The 18,885-nt window shown below is 42.5% G+C and overlaps 1 protein-coding gene across 1 annotated transcript in view; it reads right to left on the reverse strand.

Annotated features, from left to right (window-relative positions):
* UTP6 (UTP6 small subunit processome component) overlaps positions 1-18,408 on the reverse strand; it is a 38,406-nt gene extending 19,998 nt beyond the window's left edge. The window contains exons 1-13 of the mRNA XM_030208388.1: positions 18,202-18,408; positions 11,886-11,970; positions 10,912-10,953; positions 10,594-10,686; positions 9,833-9,880; positions 8,480-8,543; positions 7,291-7,409; positions 4,610-4,687; positions 3,926-4,007; positions 3,241-3,322; positions 2,927-3,108; positions 507-586; positions 94-171 (exon numbers count right to left, since the gene is read on the reverse strand). Of these exons, the coding sequence (XP_030064248.1) occupies positions 94-171; positions 507-586; positions 2,927-3,108; positions 3,241-3,322; positions 3,926-4,007; positions 4,610-4,687; positions 7,291-7,409; positions 8,480-8,543; positions 9,833-9,880; positions 10,594-10,686; positions 10,912-10,953; positions 11,886-11,970; positions 18,202-18,293 (1,125 nt within the window). The 5' untranslated portion in view covers positions 18,294-18,408. The remainder of the gene's footprint in view (positions 1-93; positions 172-506; positions 587-2,926; positions 3,109-3,240; positions 3,323-3,925; positions 4,008-4,609; positions 4,688-7,290; positions 7,410-8,479; positions 8,544-9,832; positions 9,881-10,593; positions 10,687-10,911; positions 10,954-11,885; positions 11,971-18,201) is intronic.
* Positions 18,409-18,885: the final 477 nt, after the last annotated feature.

The following is an 18,885-nucleotide window of genomic DNA, read 5'->3' on the forward strand; positions in this document are numbered from 1 at the left end:
TTTTTTTATTGTAATTCACTTTAATGCTATAGGTGGGAGGCAGAATATTTAAGTCAATCAAATCAAAATTTCCACAACAAAGAGTGTGCTCACCCACTGCTTATATAAGGCCTCTTCCAGCAAGGTAGATTCATGCGCTCTAAGGAAAGCAGCCAAGAGCTTTTCCTGCCTCTGAAAAAGATTCAAAGTTCGTGCAAGGTCAGCAACTGCTTAGTAGCCTTTTTCATAACCTCAGAGAGAGCGTTTTCTGCATTTCTTGTGCGCAAGTATATATGTACTTTACAGTTTTTAACGTATAGAAGGTTGAAAAAAATCCTGGAACCTTCATCACCTAGAGAGTAATTTTCAAAATCACTTTTGTGGGCAAAACTCTACTCTAAAAACAAGAAGATGAAAAAATATAAGATAAAAAAGGTTTAAAAATGTTCCTGGCTCCTAAACATTTCTGACTGGTGCCTGTGTTTTCTAAATATATCTTTCCATGCCTAATGCGAAGGACATTTTACCTTTTCTCTCAGCTCTTTGCTGTTGGTTTTCCTTTTAAACCTCTCCAGGCAAAATGTGACATAACATTTCCACATGGCCCCTGCAAAACCAAGTACAAAACCAGAAGTCAAGCTTATCACATCAAATATTTGTCCCTGGGCAGAGAATAGCCCCCAACAGTCAAGGTGACAAAGCAACTTCATGCTTTACAGAAGGTGTTCTTATACGTTTTTGGTTCCTGCACCCCCCTTGCTAAACCACTTGCCCACTAGCGACTACCGACAGCTATAGATCTTGCTAACTGTTCACTAACATGTCGATAAATTACAGCAGTAGAGAGTTACACCACCAATAACTGTGCTAATAAGTGCCCTTCACTCTGTCTAGGAAGTTTCAATAAATTTCAGACTTCTCTATATCCCATTTGACCTCTTCCCACACCTCTTGGGGACAGGGGCACCAGTGGTTAAGAACTCCTGCTTTAGAGGTGAAAAGCCACACGAGTATATCCGTTCTTTGTGTACACTTCAGACTCAGATGCGCTTGAAAGAGGCTGCGAGTGAGCAGTACTGGATCTAGTTACAAAGATAACCAACAGTATAACTTAACATTACCCCCTATGTTAACACTTATTAGTAGCAGTAAATTGGAAGGGGAAGGATTCAGTTTTACACGCCATTGTTAAGCACTGGAATCAATTTTTTTTTAGTTCATCATTTGATATACCGCCTTTAACACAGGTTCTAACGCATTAACTTCTGTGTGGTTACTTTCAACTGCAAGGCATGGGATGGGTGGGAAATTGGCACGAACTGTGCCTTACAGGTATTAAAAGGGTTGTTACCATATTTTTAAACTGCTATTGCAGGAGACTTCCACAGGAAACAGGGGAGAGATGAAGGGCAGGAAGAAGTAAATTCAAGGGCACCAGACACAGGAATCTGAAGAGCTCCAGATATGATTCTGCAGGCTCAAGCCACCCACAAAGCTCAACTGGAGACCAGCTGACCAACTGGAACAGGTGCAAAGCACTCAGAACCAGAGACTGAAAAGTGTGTCCATCCACCTGCTGGAGATAGAAAATATTGAGGAGCTGGAGAAATAGGTCTCAGCTCCATTTTTCAGCTCTCTATTGCTACATGCTGGTTGATGGACAACTATCCCACAGATTCTGGAATAGTGGGAAGCTATGTAATGGACGCAAGAATTAAATTTAGCAGCTTATTTACTGTTGTTCTCTCCTCCCCCCCTCCCCCCCCCCCCCGATATTCAGTGGCATTTGACCGGCCAGGATCAGCACCTGGCTGGTTAAATGCAGAAAAAAAACGGCTATCCACTGATATTCAGTGGTACATAGCCAGCCATGTATCGCTGAATATTGCTGGTTAGTGGATAGCTGGTTATATCGAGCAATATAACCAGCTATCCACCAATTTTTATCAATGTGACTGGCAAAGTTTGGTGGCCTTATCTGGCCATGTGCAACCCTAGAATATCTTTGGCTGGTCTAAACTTAACTGGCTAGAGCTAAATATCAGCTTGGCCAGTTAAATTCTGCCCTGTCAAAGATAACCGGATATTCGATGCCAGTCACCAGTCTAACTCTCATGGTCTGAAAATCGGCCCCAGTGTAATTCTTTAAAAAATGCTAATGGCTACTGGCACAAGCCAGGGAACCCAGTTCCTCTTTCTCAGCGTACAATACGTTCCCCACACTGGAGAAGGTTGAGCTGCTACTGGTGAGCCAGGAGTAGCCCCATCCTCTTCCTACAGCCGAATGCAATTCATTCTTCAATGTACTAAAATGTTAAAAAAAAATTTTAAATGATGGCGGGAGTAGGGGAGGTAGGGAGGAGGGTGGGAGAGGGTATTATAAAACTGGATTAAAAATATGAAGTACACAAAGTGACTACGGTGGGGCCAATGACACCATACGATATTCCATGTATATTATTTAATGCTGTGTTGGGCTCACTTGGGATAAGATGTAATGAGCCGAGTTATAAATGTTCTGTGTTATATTCTTTTTGCTCAATAAAGACTTCTAAAAATTAAAAAAAAAAAAAATTTAAATGATATTAATTTCACTTAACTAAGGATATAAATATCTAAATTCAACATACTCAAGTGTACCTGAATGTAACTCACCATGAGCTACTACTGAAAAAGGTGTGGGCAAAATCCAAATAAATAAATAAATAAGAGTAACGGTTTTTACTGTGCAATTATTCACTATTTGGCAAATTTTGTTCATGTGGACACAAAAAATAGAAGCCTACATCCACAACGCTTACACATCTAACTATCTGTTAAATGAGAGAGACAGGTGCTCAAAACTAAAGCCTCAACTCTCACAGGATGAGCATCTGCAAAACATACAAACTGGCCATAACTAAAGCCCACTCGCTGATCACAGAATCTGGCAGACCATTCTTCCAACCTGTCGGAACGGCACTGACGGCCTTCTCATACACAGCACAGCAACAGTCCTCCTTCCTGGCCAGATCCGATGCCTTTGTCAGCTTAGAAGAATATTCTGCACAGGGCAGAGACTCCACCTCCAGCTCTCGGCGTGCCATATAATCCCATGTTAGAGGTTCATCTGCGTGGAGAATCTTTAGGCTGGGTATGGAAGTAGAACATTTCAGTTACTCTCAGATGTCAACAATACACGAGACAGTTCAGCAGAGGGAAATTTTTATCACGCTGTGGCATACGACACACTTTCTACAAAATAAAAAAAATAAAACTTACTCCTCGAGAATCTCTTTTTGCAAATCTTGAGCAAAGTCGAATAATTTTACAATGGAGAGAAGAGACAAGTGAAATTCAGCACCTGTGAATGTAAAAACACAGTTATTTTACAACAGCAGCACAGGTACAATCAGGGCTTTTTTTGAGGGGGTACTTGGGGGTACTGAGTACCGGCACCTTTTCCAGTGTCTGCTAAAATTGACCCACGGTCCCCAAGTTTTAATGAAAGAGCTCAGGCTCTACACAATAATTCTGCCTTGTGGTAGATTCTGTGACTGGTTGCAGGGGGCCTGGCTACTGTGGGGTGGGTCCCTCAGTGATCACCCCACCCCTGACGGGTGGCCTGGCATTTGAGTACCGGCACCTTTTTTGCTAGAAAAAACGCACTGGGTACAATAAAATATCAACCTCAATGAGATGGCAAAAGGTCTAAAATTATAAAGACCGAAGAGATGGGGAGGGGGGGGAAGGCTCATTTTATTTATTTTCAAATGTATAAACCACAATTCTAGTCTAGCTACTGTGGTTTACAGAAATAAAATTAAAGCATCCTAACAAAACAATGGGTTTTAAAGTGCTACCTCCCCTAAAGAAATCCCTGGGCTGGGAGAAAAGCTAGAGGACCCAAAATCTTAGAGCCGTGGTTTATCTTCCTACAACAAGACCTCGTACAGGAATGCTTTACCTTTGATCTTCAACACGGCATCTTTGTAGATAATTCGAGCTAACTGACCGTTGAGAATTTCCTCAGAATACTCCAGTTCAACCTGTGAAGAGCAAACGGCTTTTACAAAACTTATTTTTTTCCTTTTCAGCATCATTATTATTTATGCATTCATGCCAAAGTACCTAGAGAGCACAAACTCCCATTACATCTGGGAAAAGCATTAGATACACTGTAAATAAAAGCCCACCCTTTTGATTCTACTTTTAACTCCTAACCCTTATTCACTTGTTCAGAACCCTTATTTTATCATCCTCACTTTAATATTCCCTTATCTCTTGTTTGTCCTGTTTGTCTGTCCTAATTAGATTGTAAGCTCTGTCAAGCAGGGACTGTCTCTTCATGTTCAAGTGTACAGCGCTGCGTACGTCTAGTAGCGCTATAGAAATGATAAGTAGTAGTAGTCTTTGGGATTCCGGAATCTTGTTACTCTTTAGGATTCCACACAGAATCTTCCTACTCTTATTCCTTATTTGTCCTGTTTGTCTGTCCTAATTAGATTGTAAGCTCTGTCGAGCAGAGACTGTCTCTTCATGTTCAAGTGTACAGCACTGCATACGTCTAGTAGCGCTATAGAAATGATAAGTAGTAGTAGTAATAAAAAATGAAGAGAGAGAGAGAGAGGAGTAACTAAAGAAGTCTTACCACATCTATTTTTGCATGCTCTAATTCCTGTTTTTCTTTCCTTTGCTTTTCAGCATGCATCAGCTCCATTCTAAAAAACTGAGACAGATAAGGTACAGTGAGATTCTGTTCAGTTAAACTTTTCCTGAAAATACCAATACTGCATATTACCACTCTATAGCAAAGTATAATCAGCCACACTTAAATGTACATGGAGAGAGAAAAAAAACACACACACATTTTTAGAAAATTTTCCTCTGATTTTCAGACATTTTTTTGGTTTCATACATCTGTTTTAATGAAAAAAAAAATTAATGTTAGACTTAGCATGCACTAACTTTAAGGCATGCTAACAAATACACATCCCTACCACACATGTAGGATGACAAAGAAACCCCGACAAACATATCACACACATCACATATGTGCAATGTCAGACACACTGTTAAACGTATAGTGACCTATATGATCTTTCATTTGGTGCTGGCTCTCACCAAATGGTTTATACATTAAACTATATTTCCACTCTTCTATGCCCCTTCTGACCCCTCCAAGGACAGAAAAACAAACAGCAATTTTTAATCACCAGTCTTTTCAGGACCTGCTGCCCTCTCTTTCCAAGATGAGAGAAACTTTAGAAGTGCTCCAGGAGACCAGACTGAGCACAGCTCAGCATCAACGTTATCTCTCCACTAAAATATTGTTAATATGTGTTACAGCTAGAGACCCCCCTCCGCTGGAATAGTGGTGGGCAGAGCTCTAAAGCCTAGGCTGCTAAGAAGCACTGACCAGGCCAGAAAACCTGGCGATGGATTTGCAGCTGAGTACTTGCTGAAGCAGGGCCCAGCTGGCAAGCCTTATCAGAATCTGGTGTAACATCCAAATAAAGTCTAAGGGCCAAGGTGAAGGAATAAATGGCTGGAATAGTAAGGAGTTAGGTCAAGAAAATGGAGTCCTTTTTTATAAAATGGATACTTGTCCCTGCATTTTAGAAGAGTTGTTTACAACTCAGGATGTGACAGTCATTGAGAAATAGGTAGAAGGGGGAGAGTTGGGCTTCCGATCTGCGGTCAGTAACTGTAAGAAAAATAAGATTTGCATGCTAAAGTATACAGTAGTAATTAGCAAAACAGCTATATAAGAGGTGTCAATTTGGGAGGAGTTTGAAACATTCCCCAACTCCACCCAGAGGGCAGAACTACGGTCGGTTAACCTGAGATTTTGACTGATGAGCGTGCCAGATTGATTGAAGTTGCAGTTGGTAAGAATAAAATCAAAATTAACACCTTTCTCTCTTGTCTGTATCTATTTCTTGGTTACATACTTATTTCTCCTAATACACCTACACAGATAAATTATCCTCTATAATATCCACATAAGCAAGTAAACCCCCTACTCATTAACACATTATGTGGGAGAGCAGATGCACAAAGATGCTCTTAGATGTCAGGAGTCAGAAAGCAGAGGTCATACTAAAGAGACTTGTGATGAGCCTTCTGGAACCCTCTCTTCACCTCCGTGGGCAAGAGTCCAGCGGGGGTCTAGAGAGGGGAAATTAAAACAATATACAGCTAGGAAGAGAGATTTACTCATCATAATAGTTTTTTTTCCCCCTATGGTTCTAAACTATTTGAAAAATGTCTTTCTTAAAGAATATAAAAACTCTCACTGATTTTCAAAGCAATCTTTGCACATTTTGGCTTAATGTTCCAAAGTTTGTACGTTATTCAAAACCAAATAAAATATGAATCCAGATATCAAGTCCTAGAGCTGTCCGCAAAATCACAGGAGGTACTCCCTCTAAAATAAGGCTGCTTTTGTTCATATCCCCTAATTTCCCAAATAAATCTTTCAAGTCCTCCACAGTTTTAATTAACAAATCAGCTTTGTTAATCTCTTCAACTGATCACTTCTATAATGATTTTATTTTTTTTTTAATTTGGCTCACATCTTTTCAGTTGTAGCTCAAAGGCAAGTTACATCCCTGCCCCTAGAAGGCTCACAATCTAATTTTGTACCTGGGGCAATGGAGGATTAAGCAACTTGCCTAAGATCACAAGGAGCCACAGTGGAATTTAAACTGGGCTTCACTGGTTCTCAGCCTGCCGCTCCAACCATCAAGCTACTGTTTCTCTAAATATAAACACGAGAGACAGTCTCTGTTCCACGGAGCTTAGACTTAAGGCACGCAGCTAAGACAAATAAGAGGCTTCCAAAAATGTCTTATAGTAACATAGTAGATGACGGCAGAAAAAGACCTGCACGGTCCATCCAGTCTGCCCAACAAAATAAACTCACATGTGCTACTTTTTGAGTATACCTTACCTTGATTTGTATCTGTCCTTTTCAGGGCACAGAACGTATAAGTCTGCCCAGCACTAGCCCCGCCTCCCAACCACCAGCCCCGCCTCCCACCACCGGCTCTGGCACAGACCGTATAAGTCTGCCCAGTACTATCCCCGCCTCCCACCACCGGTTCTGGCACAGACCGTATAAGTCTGCCCAGCACCATCCCCGCCTCCCGCCACCGGCTCTGCCACCCAATCTCGGCTAAGCTCCTTAGGATCCATTCCTTCTGAACAGGATTCCTTTATGTTTATCCCACGCATGTTTGAATTCCGTTACTGCGTGGATGGTTAAAACAGCAAGGCTATGATGAGGATGATAACTGCCAAGGAAGTTATGCGAATAGTTAACCTCACTTCTTGATAAACTTTGGGCGACTCTGGGTGGAAGCGCAGGGCACGCAGGAATAGATGCCGTGCACTCTCTGAAGACAGGCGATCCTCCATTTCCCACTTGGCCGCCATAATCCACAGAGCTGCAGCAAGAGCAAACATAGATTACTACATAGGACAGGGGATTCTTAAACTCACAATCTGCATCCATTATTAAGCTCAAAAAACCCTTCCAGGGGAAAGAGTGGGGGGCAGTCACAAGGGAACATACAAAAGGAAAATCAAAAATCAGCAAACAGGAACTTTCCAAAGTAAAAGAGCTCTAATACAAATGTCAAACCTGAGTTTGGGCTCCAGCGGATGAAGGGACCTGTGTGGCCTCTAAAGCTCAGCTAACAAAACATTTCAAATGATGTGCTAAGATTCCAGTCTTCCTAGATTAAACACGGTCACTAAAACTGCAGTAAACAACCAAACCTGCTCAGTCATTTAACACCGCTTTATAAAAACTAGGCACTCAGAATTCTAGCAACCAGCACAATCCCAGAAAAAAAAAAATCAGGGGGTATGTTTACTAAGGTGCATTAGCGTTTTTAACGCGCCTGTAAATTTAAGGCGCGTTAAAACGCGCCTATACATTTCTATGGGCGCGTTGGCGTTCAATGCGTGTAAATGATTTACACGCGTTAAAAACACTAACGCGCCCACAGCGCCGCTTAGTAAACATAGGCGCAAGACTGCAAGGGCATCCTCAGGCCCATCACTGGGTAGCTGAGAGATCGGGGGTGCCTCCCTCCGCAAATAGGCAGCTACACGAGAACTGATTTCAAACAGTATTGGGGTCTCTAAGATATTCTTTGTGAATCTCACTTTTGGATCATTTTTATACTGGTCCAATAAAAAGTGAATCGCAGTCTGCAGAAAATCTAGTAAAATGAATGAGGATATTATGTTATGCTAAGTTCCACCACTCAGTATGCAACATGAAACCTGATGTTTGAAAAGACTTACGCTATTTCACATTACTATATTCAAAACATAAAAAAAGGGCGGTTGTTTAGTGGCACAACTGAAGACCCATGGCACTGGATCCTAGGCCCCCAATTCTGACTGTGCCAGAAGCCCAAAAACAAACCGGCTGAAGAGAGAGCTTGAAAGAGAAATATCCAGGAAATAAAGAACACTATCCCTGAAGCTAAACATAATACGGTACCTGGTTTGTCTGGATGAATAGCTAGCATAGCTGAAAAGACTTTGCTAAGCTGTGTTTTACAATTCTGTTAAAGAAAAAGAAGCGTTAGTATGTTTGTCCACATACAGGACGGACATTTTTAAAAATCTGCATTCCATGTAATTCTATAAGATTAAGGTAAACCAAGAAAAATCATTCACAAAGATGCAGAATTCTCTGCTGTTCGTTGAATCATCACTTCCTCGTCCAGTGACGTCTCTATTCAAGGAAAGTGATTTCCCCATGTGCCTCCAACAGAAATGATTATAAACTGAACTAAAGCGGTGGGGGTGGGGAAGGTCGTCTGCTTCTACGGAAGGCAGCATTACTAGGTAAAAGGTCAATCCTGAAGGTGTGAACTGTCCTCAACTCCCCTTCTTTTTGGGGCTGGAGGAGTCTGTTACGTCATACTATGTTAATAGAGAAGCAAAAAGTCAGTTTCTCCTTTAAGAGGATGAAACAGTTTTGGTTCATCTTGGTTCCTTATATATCCTCTCTTCTTTTTAAGGCCCAGAGTCTCATTTTAAATACATTGTAACTCTTGGGCCAGTTTGGGCAGCTCCATTCCCTTGGCTAGGAGTGGTTCTCTCTTTTCCTTGTTTCCCTTTTTTTTCTTTGGGGGTGGGAAGGTTAGGATGGGGGGGTGCATACTTTGAGAGGCATTACTGTTTGGGAGAAGTCTATAAGACACAAGGCCCTTATCTACTCTGTTCGATTGTCTCATGTCTCGTATTGCGTTGAGTTCAAGCAATTGCCATTTTTGGTACCTCTACTCAATTTTCAATAAACAAACTGAACTATATAAACTGAGCTAAACTGAACATACCATATATAAATCTGAGTTTAATCTACTGGGGATGTACTCAAAATACCTGGGTTGGGTCAATGGCGTACCAGGGGGGGGGGGCGGTCCGCCCTGGGTGCACACCGCTGGAGGAGGGGGTGCCGCGCGCCGGTCAGCGTTGTTCGTTTCCATGCTCCCTCTGCCCCGAACAGGAAGTAACCTGTTCCGGGGCAGAGGGAGCATGGAAACGAACGACGCTGACCGGCGCGCGGCACCCCCTCCCCCAGCGGCGTGCACCCGTGGGGGGGGGGTTCGCGCTGCACCCGGGGGAGAGGCGCATCGGCGCTCCGCCCCGGGTGTCAGCCCCTCTAGGAACGCCACTGGGTTGGGTCCTTGAATGTTCAGATACCCAAAACTGTAGAATAAAATGTGCAGAACAGAAGTCCCGGAAGCGTTCTAATTAATGGTTACACACCAGGACTTATTGGCTTAATTACATAAACCTAAATTTGACAGGAACTAGTTAAAACATTTGAAACAAATATACTTACCCACTTTTTGCAAAAAGCCACATGAGACAGCCACAACTGAAGGTCACTCTAAGGAAAAAAAAAAAACATCCCACATGGATGATTAAACTCAACGAGGCAATGCCACAATAGTCCTGTATGATTTTTTTTTTTAAGAAAGAAACTTATCCAACTGTAAAATTATCTTATGCATGGATAACCCCACAGAGGCAGAACTCAAAATAAATTCAGCAACTGCCAGGTCACACTACTAAATAAAACTGGTAGCCAGGTCACAACTAGAGAACTGCAAGGGCACGGGGATTGTGGGAATCCCACGGATATGACTTCCAGGTTTGCAAGATGGAAGAAGTTGCTACAGGGTTTCTGCAGGAGTATAGCTGAAATATCTGTTAATGCCAGAGTGAGGCCTGGAACGCACAGAGAGGCTACTGGAGCACCAGAATGAGGCTTGGAATGCCCAACGAGGCAGCCAAAACTCCAGACAGATTTGGAACACTTGTTGGTCGGCAGGAAATAGAGGGCTGCAAGTGAGTAAATAATAGTGTCGGCTCTTACAAGGAGTGGCAGATTAACTGCAGGTAAGGGTGGGGATGGTATGGGTGAAATGTCTGTCCCCCATGCAACTCTCTACTTGATGCCCAATTCCACAAGACACATTCACACTGGTGGATCTGATCTAGCAGAAAATCATTCCTTAATCTTTTGCAAGGAATCACCAGATTAAAAAACAAAAAAGTAATCAAGTCTAGTCTATCATTAGGAATTAAATACCTACTTACTTTCCATTTTGCTGTTGCACGTTTGAAAATGCTGTGTATTCGCGGCACAATTGAAAATTCTATCTCCTCTTTCTTAAAAGAATATCCAATGCGCTGAAAAAAAAAAAAAAAAAAAAAAAGAAGAGGTGAAATGTCAGAATGAAATTTCCAGGACTCTGAGGGGGTCTTTTACTAAAGCTTAGCTCAAGTTATCTGCAGCAGGGCCCATTTTATTCCTATGGACCCTGGTACAGATAGCCCCAGCTAAGCTTTAGTAAAAGACCCCCCTGAATGTTTTAGAACTTTTACTTTTTCATTAACATTTTCAAGGCAACTCACCAATCTTCTTTTCTTGATCAATTCTAGAAGATTAATTTCATACTGGAAAAAATAAATTTAAAAAACAAGAGTTAAAATGTACATAATTAGATATTAACATTATATAAAGGTACATTAAAAAAAATCCAAAAAGGACCTTTTCCTGGTTATTACAAACAGGCCATTTAACAGAGAAAAGAAACATTCATTATTTATATAATCGCCCCAAAGCAATTCCAATCTAGGTGGGAAAATTGGATTTCTGCCTCCCTGGAAAGCTATATGCCTATTTTAAAAGGAAAAAAACCCTTATGGGATTTCCCTGTAAAAATCATTTTCCCAGCTAAAACTGTGGGGCACAAAGTAAACATACACTGCTCAATATTCAGCTGGCGAAGGCGAATGTGGGGTTGTTGTTGTTTTTTTAACACTTACTGCTGCTGGCCAAATTAGACCAGCTATGTCTGAGTACTGAATATTTGACTGAGCGGTAATACTCGGAAGTTACAAGAGTTACAACCAATATTCAGTACTGTACCCACTGAGCTAAACTGGGAAAGGTTAGTACTGCTATTTAAGCAGTCCTACCTGCCTGGATAACTATACAGACACCAGCACTGACCACTGCAGGTACCTGCATAACTCCTGGCTCTGCCCCAGACAGTGCCATGGTGGTCAGAGGAGATATTTAACCAGGCAATGCCTCCAAGTGCCGCTGAATATCCCCTCCCAGGATGTTCAGCATGGTTTAACCGGATAGGAATCTTTGAAAGGAACTATAATTTCACAAAGATAGCAATTTATTTATTTGATACTTACAAGTATCCCATATTATCCGAATGCAATTATTCAGCTCTATGTGGCTTACATAAGTAATAAACAATACAAGTTAATGTAATTGACTCTATAAGGAGCAAAACAAACAAACAAAAAAAACACAAACAAAAAATAACCCACCCCTTGACCTTACGGATACCATGGGAAGTGTAACAGACCTGAATGTATCTGATAAAATCTTCTTTGCTAAGAGCTCTCCTGTGTATTTTGTATTCCAATGCAGACACCTTCTTAATCACAGCCCTGAAAAATAAAAATAAGCACAAACTTTACACCATCACTAGCAAGGAGAAATTAGGTCTTAGCTGATAAAATTTTCTTTCTAGTAGTCCTTCCCACTATTCCAGAGCATGTGGGATAGTTGTGTCCATCAACCAGCAGGTGGAGATAGAGAACTGTAAACTGAGCTGAAACATCTCTCAGGGCATCCAGTCCGGCTCCTCATTATTTACAAAGAAGACAAGCAGTAAAGATACTACTCGGAATAAACACAACAACCTTAAACAACTTGCTAACCTAACACTAACCAGATGAGCAAACGTGTGGATATCTCTGGATAATCTGCAGCACAAGCAGGAAGCACCATGCAAGGTGACAGTCATTATTTGGCCCATTATTTCGCACCGACTAAACATCTCAGAAACCTCGGGCAGGCCTCTGGAATAGTGGAAAGGACTAATGGAAAGGAAATTACCAGGTAAGCCCTAATTTCTCCTTCTATTACACAGCTTCCCACTATTCCAGAACCTGTGGGATGTATACAAAGCAATCCTTGAGTGGATGGGAACCTCGATTCGCTGCCCTAAAGACCGAAGCCCCAAGACCGAAAACTGGCTTTTGAGCATGCCGCAACATCCACCCTGTAGTGTTTGGTAAAGGTATGCAGTGTCGACCATGTCACTGCCTTGCAAACATCCACACCAGCCTCCAACCAGCACTGCCCGATTACCGCTGGGTACGCTCCAGCGCTACAAAATCTCTCTATATAAAACGCACCTCCAACCTTCTAATGAAGCTGGAACTTCCGTAGTCGTGTAGATCGCTTTTGCCCATGAGTGGGTGCCCCGCCCTCGCGTTACAACGTGATGACGTCCAGGGCGGAGCAATCACACTCACCAAATCATTGTCGGAGGGAGAGAAGGAGGGAGGGTGGGGGATTACCTTGCTAGCGACCGATCGGCATGAGGTCGATTCGCATCGCTCACACGCATAACGGACCTATCCACCACCCAAACAACATCACCGGCGCACAGAAGAAATGTGGCTGTCGTCAGCACAGGTACGCAGTGACAAAGGGGGAGGGTTTTCAGCAGGAAGGGAGGGCCAAAAGGGTCGCGGCACGGGGGTCAAGGGGTCAGTAACGCCGAGGGGGGGGTGTTGAAATCGGAGGGAGGGGGGAATCTGGAACTCGGTGGGAGGGGCGTAGGGGGGCCTTGAACTGGGAGGGAGGGACAGCAGTCAGGTAGGGAGGTAGGGAGGGAAGAGGGGTCTGCAACTCGGAAACAAGGCAGGAAGGGAGGGAGGGGGGTCTTGAACTCAGAAGGAAAGGGAGGGAGGGGGGCTGGAATTCGGGAGCAGGGAGGTCTGGAGACAGGGAAGGGGGGTCTGGAGGGAGGGAGGAGGGAGGAATACCTTGCTAGCGCCCGTTTCATTGCCTACCGAAACGGGCCTTTTATACTACTAAATAAATTAATAATAAAAGTGCTTCTTGATATCTGAGTGAGCCACAACAGCTTCACTAGCTGCTGTTAAATCTGTCACAAATTTTCCAGGGAATTTTAACAAGGAGTCGTTTAAGCCCTGAGTGGCATGCTGGAGACTCTGAAGTCACAGTACCCGGTCTATTAATTTCCCAGACCTCCAACTACAAAGCAGCCTTCCCTGTGTGCTAAAGAACGTCACTCATGGTTTGTTGATCTTGCCACACTGCCAAAACGGGAGACAACCCCAATACAGCTTCCAAGGGAGTTGAAACAGTCAGCGGGTGGCCCTCCAATAATGGCTGTTTATTTATTTATTACATTTGTACCCCATGTTTTCCCACACAATGCAGGTTCAATGCAGCTTACGTAGTAATTTGAAATACAAAGTCTTATAAGGAGAGAAATTTCAAACTGTAATGAAACATGATAAAATTGAAGCTTGATAATGTATAATTAGGATAAGGGACGGTAAACAGCATAGGATAATATAGGTTGCTGTTCCAGCAACTTAGTTGGACTTGAGCCGCTCAATCCTCCTCAAGCTTCTGGCTTGCGGGAGAGGTACTCTCACGACGAGGCTGAGAGGAGCACGATTTTCACTGCTGTTCGCACACAGAACTGCGGAGTGAGTGGAAGGAGCAGTAGAGGCAGGTTATTTGAGGGCTCTGAAACTCCTGTAATGCATTCCGGGGCTCAGACAGAAATACCCAGCTCACACCCTTCCTCTTCTCTATAGCTCTCAACTGGGTCATAAATCACAATACAGACAACGCTAGAAACACTGGCGATCCCAGAGCTCATTCAAACATGTCTCTTCACAGTGTCATCTTGGAACCCCCAGTTAATATTGTATTCTAATCTGCCACCACCCTATTGTCTACAATGACACCTAGATCTTTTTCTTGAGTGCTGACTCCTAAGGGGGACCCTAGCATCAGGTAACTATGATTCGGATTATTCTTCCCAACGTGCATCACTTTGCATTTGTCCACGTTAAATTTTGTTTTCCATTTGGGTGCCCAGTCTTCCAGTTTCCTAAGGTCTTCCTGCAATTTTTCATAATCCGCATGCTTTTTTTTGACAACTTTGAATAGTTTTGTGTCAACTGCAAATTTAATCACCTCACTCGTTGTTCCATTTTCCAGATCACTTATAAATATGTTAAATAGCACTGGCCCCAGTACAGATCCCTGCGGTACTCCAGTATTCATCCTCCTCCATTGAGAACAATGGCCATTTAATCCTACCCTCTGTTTTCTGTCCAATAACTAATTTCTAAACCAGAGAAGGACATTGCCTCCCATCCCATGATTTGTTAATTTTCTCAGGGGTCTCTCATGAGGAACTTTGTCAAAAGCTTTCTGAAAATCTAGATACACTACATCAACCAGCTCACCTTTATCCACATATTTATGTCTTCAAAGAAATGAAGCAAACTGGTGAGGATAGACTTCCCTTGGTTGAACCCATGCTGGTTCTGTCCAATTAATTCATGTTTGTCTATGTGTTCCATAATTTTATTCTTTCCACTATTTTCCCTGGTACTGAAGTTAGGCTTATTGGTCTCTAATGTCCTAGATCACCCTTGGAACCCTTTTTTAAAAATCGTCATTACACTGGTCACCCTCCAATCTTCAGGTACTACGGATAATTTTAAAGACAGTTTACAGATCACTAACAGATCAATAATTTCATGTTTGAGTTCTTTCAGTACCCTGGGGTGTATGCCATCTGGTCCAGCTGATTTATCACTCTTTAACTTGTCAGTTTGGCTCAGTACATCTTCTAGGTTCACAGAGATTTCTTTCAGTTCCTCTGCATTGTCACCCTTGAAAACCATTTCCAGTACAGGTAGACTTACATCTTCTTCAGTAAAGACCAAAGCAAAGAGATGAAATATTTTGACTTTATTAAAGTCAGTATCTTGTTAGTACCCAAGAGGAGAAGGAAGCTCCAGTCATGTGAAAATCTAAAGAACTATACAACAAATGGAGCATTTTACTGTTAGCCTTGATGGTGACAGTACTAATTCTGGAGGCAGAGCTTGACAAAGAGTAAATAGAAGGACGTCTACTTTATGGATGTTCGTGGTTTATTTTATTTTTTAATCTAAAAAATTAAGAAAAAAAAATGGTTCAGTCAAGATTAAAAATGATCCTGTCATGAGTTAAGCAATACTGGGAGATAAACACTGGAAAACAGAGCAGTTTGAAAACAAAGCTACAGATTCATACAGAGAAACTATATATTAGTAGAATACCTAACCTCAATCAATCAAGTAAAACATAGACAGTCTCTCACCAAACACTGAATAAGTGACCACAGAGAACAATGCAGACACAGGCAGGACCTGCCACTAAGCAAACTAGGCACCTCCTAGGGAGTCAGAGTTTGGACAGCAGCATCGCAGCTCTGGCATGTGCGACAGCCTTCCTCCTGCAAGGCCTGCCACCTCCCTTTGGCAACACTTGTAAAATTATCACATTGATAAAGTTATCTAAACCTGAATATTCTCATAGCAGAATAACTTCAACATGATAAGCCTTTGCTTAATGTCAGGAAACTGGAGGTGGGGGCAGCACTTGCTGTGTCATAGTCTTTTTGGCCACGATTAAACAAGATCTAAATCATGAGCTGAGGATGGTTTCTTCTTTGCCATTAGAGAAGAATTAAATTCTCCATAACTGAAAGGAGAAAAATTAGCAAAGTCTAGACATTCGCAAAGGGTTCATACTATATGAATACTGGCCAAGCTGGGCTAGATGGACCATTGGTCTGACCCAGTATGGCTACTCTTATGTTCTTATATAATTAACGATGTAAAAATAAATGGGGCACCCTCACCGTTAAGACCCTTGTACCCACTCAATCCTAAAAAAATATTCACAGTTTTCTTGGTGAACAGTTCCGGTGTCCAGCCAACTATCCTGCATAATTACACAGAAAATTTGCACAACGTTCTTGCTCTGCAAATGATAGACTACTACTACTACTTAACATTTCTAAAGCGCTACTAGGGTTACGCAGCGCTGTACAGTTTAACAGAGAAGGATAGACCTGTGTCATCTGTATGTTGACTAATTTTAAAACCTGAGAATTAAAGACTCTTATGTGTAACTATATAATGTAATGTAATGCTGTCTACAGTATCTATTAGTGCTATAGAAATGACTGACAGTAGTAAGAATACACTTGCAATTAAAAAACAAAAACAAAAAACAGCCTGCCCCTCCTAAAAATTTGGTGTGGATAGGTCACTACACACACACAAAAAATGAAGATGGAGCACACATACAGACCACTCTCTTACATGCTGTCTTTCCCTTTGGAAAGCAGACTAATAAAAACACTTTCAATGTCTGTCAACTTCTTTTTTTTTTTTTTAAGTAAGCAAACTCAGCACCTAGCAATAGAATTATTTCACTGTAATTTCACATTTTGCTTACAGCCTAATGATCTTCAGAGTGTGCTATTGAAAATCTTAGGAAACATCCGTGAATGACAAAAAAATACAGAAAACAGCCCGAGGAAATCCGAAAGTGAGGAACAGTCAAGTTGCAAACATTCTTTTTTTTTTTTGGGCCATATAAAAGATGAGACAAGGGGGGAAGGGGCAAGCTTCCCCTGCCTCCAAGACAAAGTCTAGGCTGCTTTTTTCTTTTTTTTAAAGTGGCTCCAGATTCACCTGACAGGCTGATACCTATCAGGTTGAAAGAATACGGACCAGACCATTCATCCAGCAGCTTCCTTTCACGTCTCGTGGACATACTAGTCAGAAACTGGCACTTCACAAAACAGGGCAAGGCTGATCCATTCTATACAAGAACCAGCAGGTCTGATCTCCCATTCGCATTACCCTTTCTGATCTGAAAAATAAGGTATTGCTACTACTACTAATCATTTCTATAGCGCTACTAGATGAACGCAGCACTGTACACTTGAACATGAAGAGCCAGTCCCTGCTCGACAGAGCTTACAGTCTAATTAAGACAAACAGGACAAACAAGAGATAAGGGAATATTAAAAGTAAGGATGATAAAATAAGGGTTCTGAACAAGTGAACAAAGGTTAGAAGTTAAAAGCCGCATCAAAAAGGTGGGCTTTTAGCTTAGATTTGAAGACAGCCAGAGATGGAGCTTGATGTACCGGCTCAGGAAGTCTATTCCAGGCATATGGTGCACATGCAGCAAGATAAAAGGAACGGAGTCTGGAGTTAGCAGTGGAGGAGAAGGGTGCAGATAAGAGACATTAACCCAGTGAACAGAGTTCCCGGGGAGGAATGTAGGGAGAAATGAGAGTGGAGAGGTCCTGAGGAGCTGCAGAGTGAATGCACTTATAGGTCAATAAGAGGAGTTTGAACTGTATGAGGAAACGGATAGGGAGCCAGTGAAGTAACTTGAGGAGAGGGCTAATATGAGCATAACGACACTGGCGGAATATTAGTCGTGCAGCAGAATTTTGAACAGATTGAAGAGGAGAGAGATGGCTAAGTGGGAGACCTGTAAGAAGCAAGTTGCAATAGTCTAAGCGAGAGGTGATAAGAGCGTGGATGCGGTCCTGGTAGTGTGCTCAGAAAGGAACGGGCGAATTTTGCCTTTGAAAGCTAATTAAAAATGTATTTCTATCATTAGGGCATCAACTTCTTTTCTTTGTTTTATTTCTATTTATTCCCTGCACGCACTGGGTTGATCCAAAGACTAACTAGTAACCACGTGGCGCTGTTGTCTAATCTCCCGGTCCCTGTTCCAACTGCTGTTTCCAAACCACTCACTTGATTTCGCGTCGGGAAAACAGTCCGACCCGCTCCAGCTGCTCGAGCTCCGGCAGCCTGTCCTCGAGGCTCCGCTGAACCAGTTCGGCCATCGCTGCGGGGACCCTATGACCGGTGCTTCACTTGTGTGAGTACGGAGGCTTTAGCCAGAGCTCCACTTCCGTTCCCCCTACGGTGGTGCACTGTCTGCAACAAGGAAATGGCTCCAATGGTTCCGGCCCGCATTTGCTCTCCTGCTGCCTGCGGCACTCGCGTTTTCTGTGGTTTGGTTTAGAAAAGTAGAAGTGCGGGGGGGGGGGGGGGGGGACGCGATGTCTGCAAAAGATTTTTAAAAAATGTATTTTTGTTGTTGCATGCTGAGGCTGAAGGCAGACTTTACAAGACCTGCTTTGTTTCTTGCCGCCCACTCTGTACTGTTGAATTTGTAGTAAAAAAGGCTTTTTCCATATTTCTTTCTTAAGGAGTTTGTGGTGACAATGGGGGGATGTTTGTGCAGCACTGTGGAAAAAGAAGGAAAAGCTCCCGAGTTCGCTACAGTCAGCCTGGGCAAAAGGTTAAAAAAAACGGATACAGCGGGATCTTCCCGGATTCGATTTAAAAACCTTTAAAAGTTAATTTTTTGCCTGCATGAATTGTTGCTGTTGCCGGTGACCTCAGAGTGTTCCTCAAAGAATCTTGCCGATT

This window comes from Microcaecilia unicolor, chromosome 6 (assembly GCF_901765095.1).
Source record: "Microcaecilia unicolor chromosome 6, aMicUni1.1, whole genome shotgun sequence".
Taxonomy (NCBI): domain Eukaryota; kingdom Metazoa; phylum Chordata; class Amphibia; order Gymnophiona; family Siphonopidae; genus Microcaecilia; species Microcaecilia unicolor.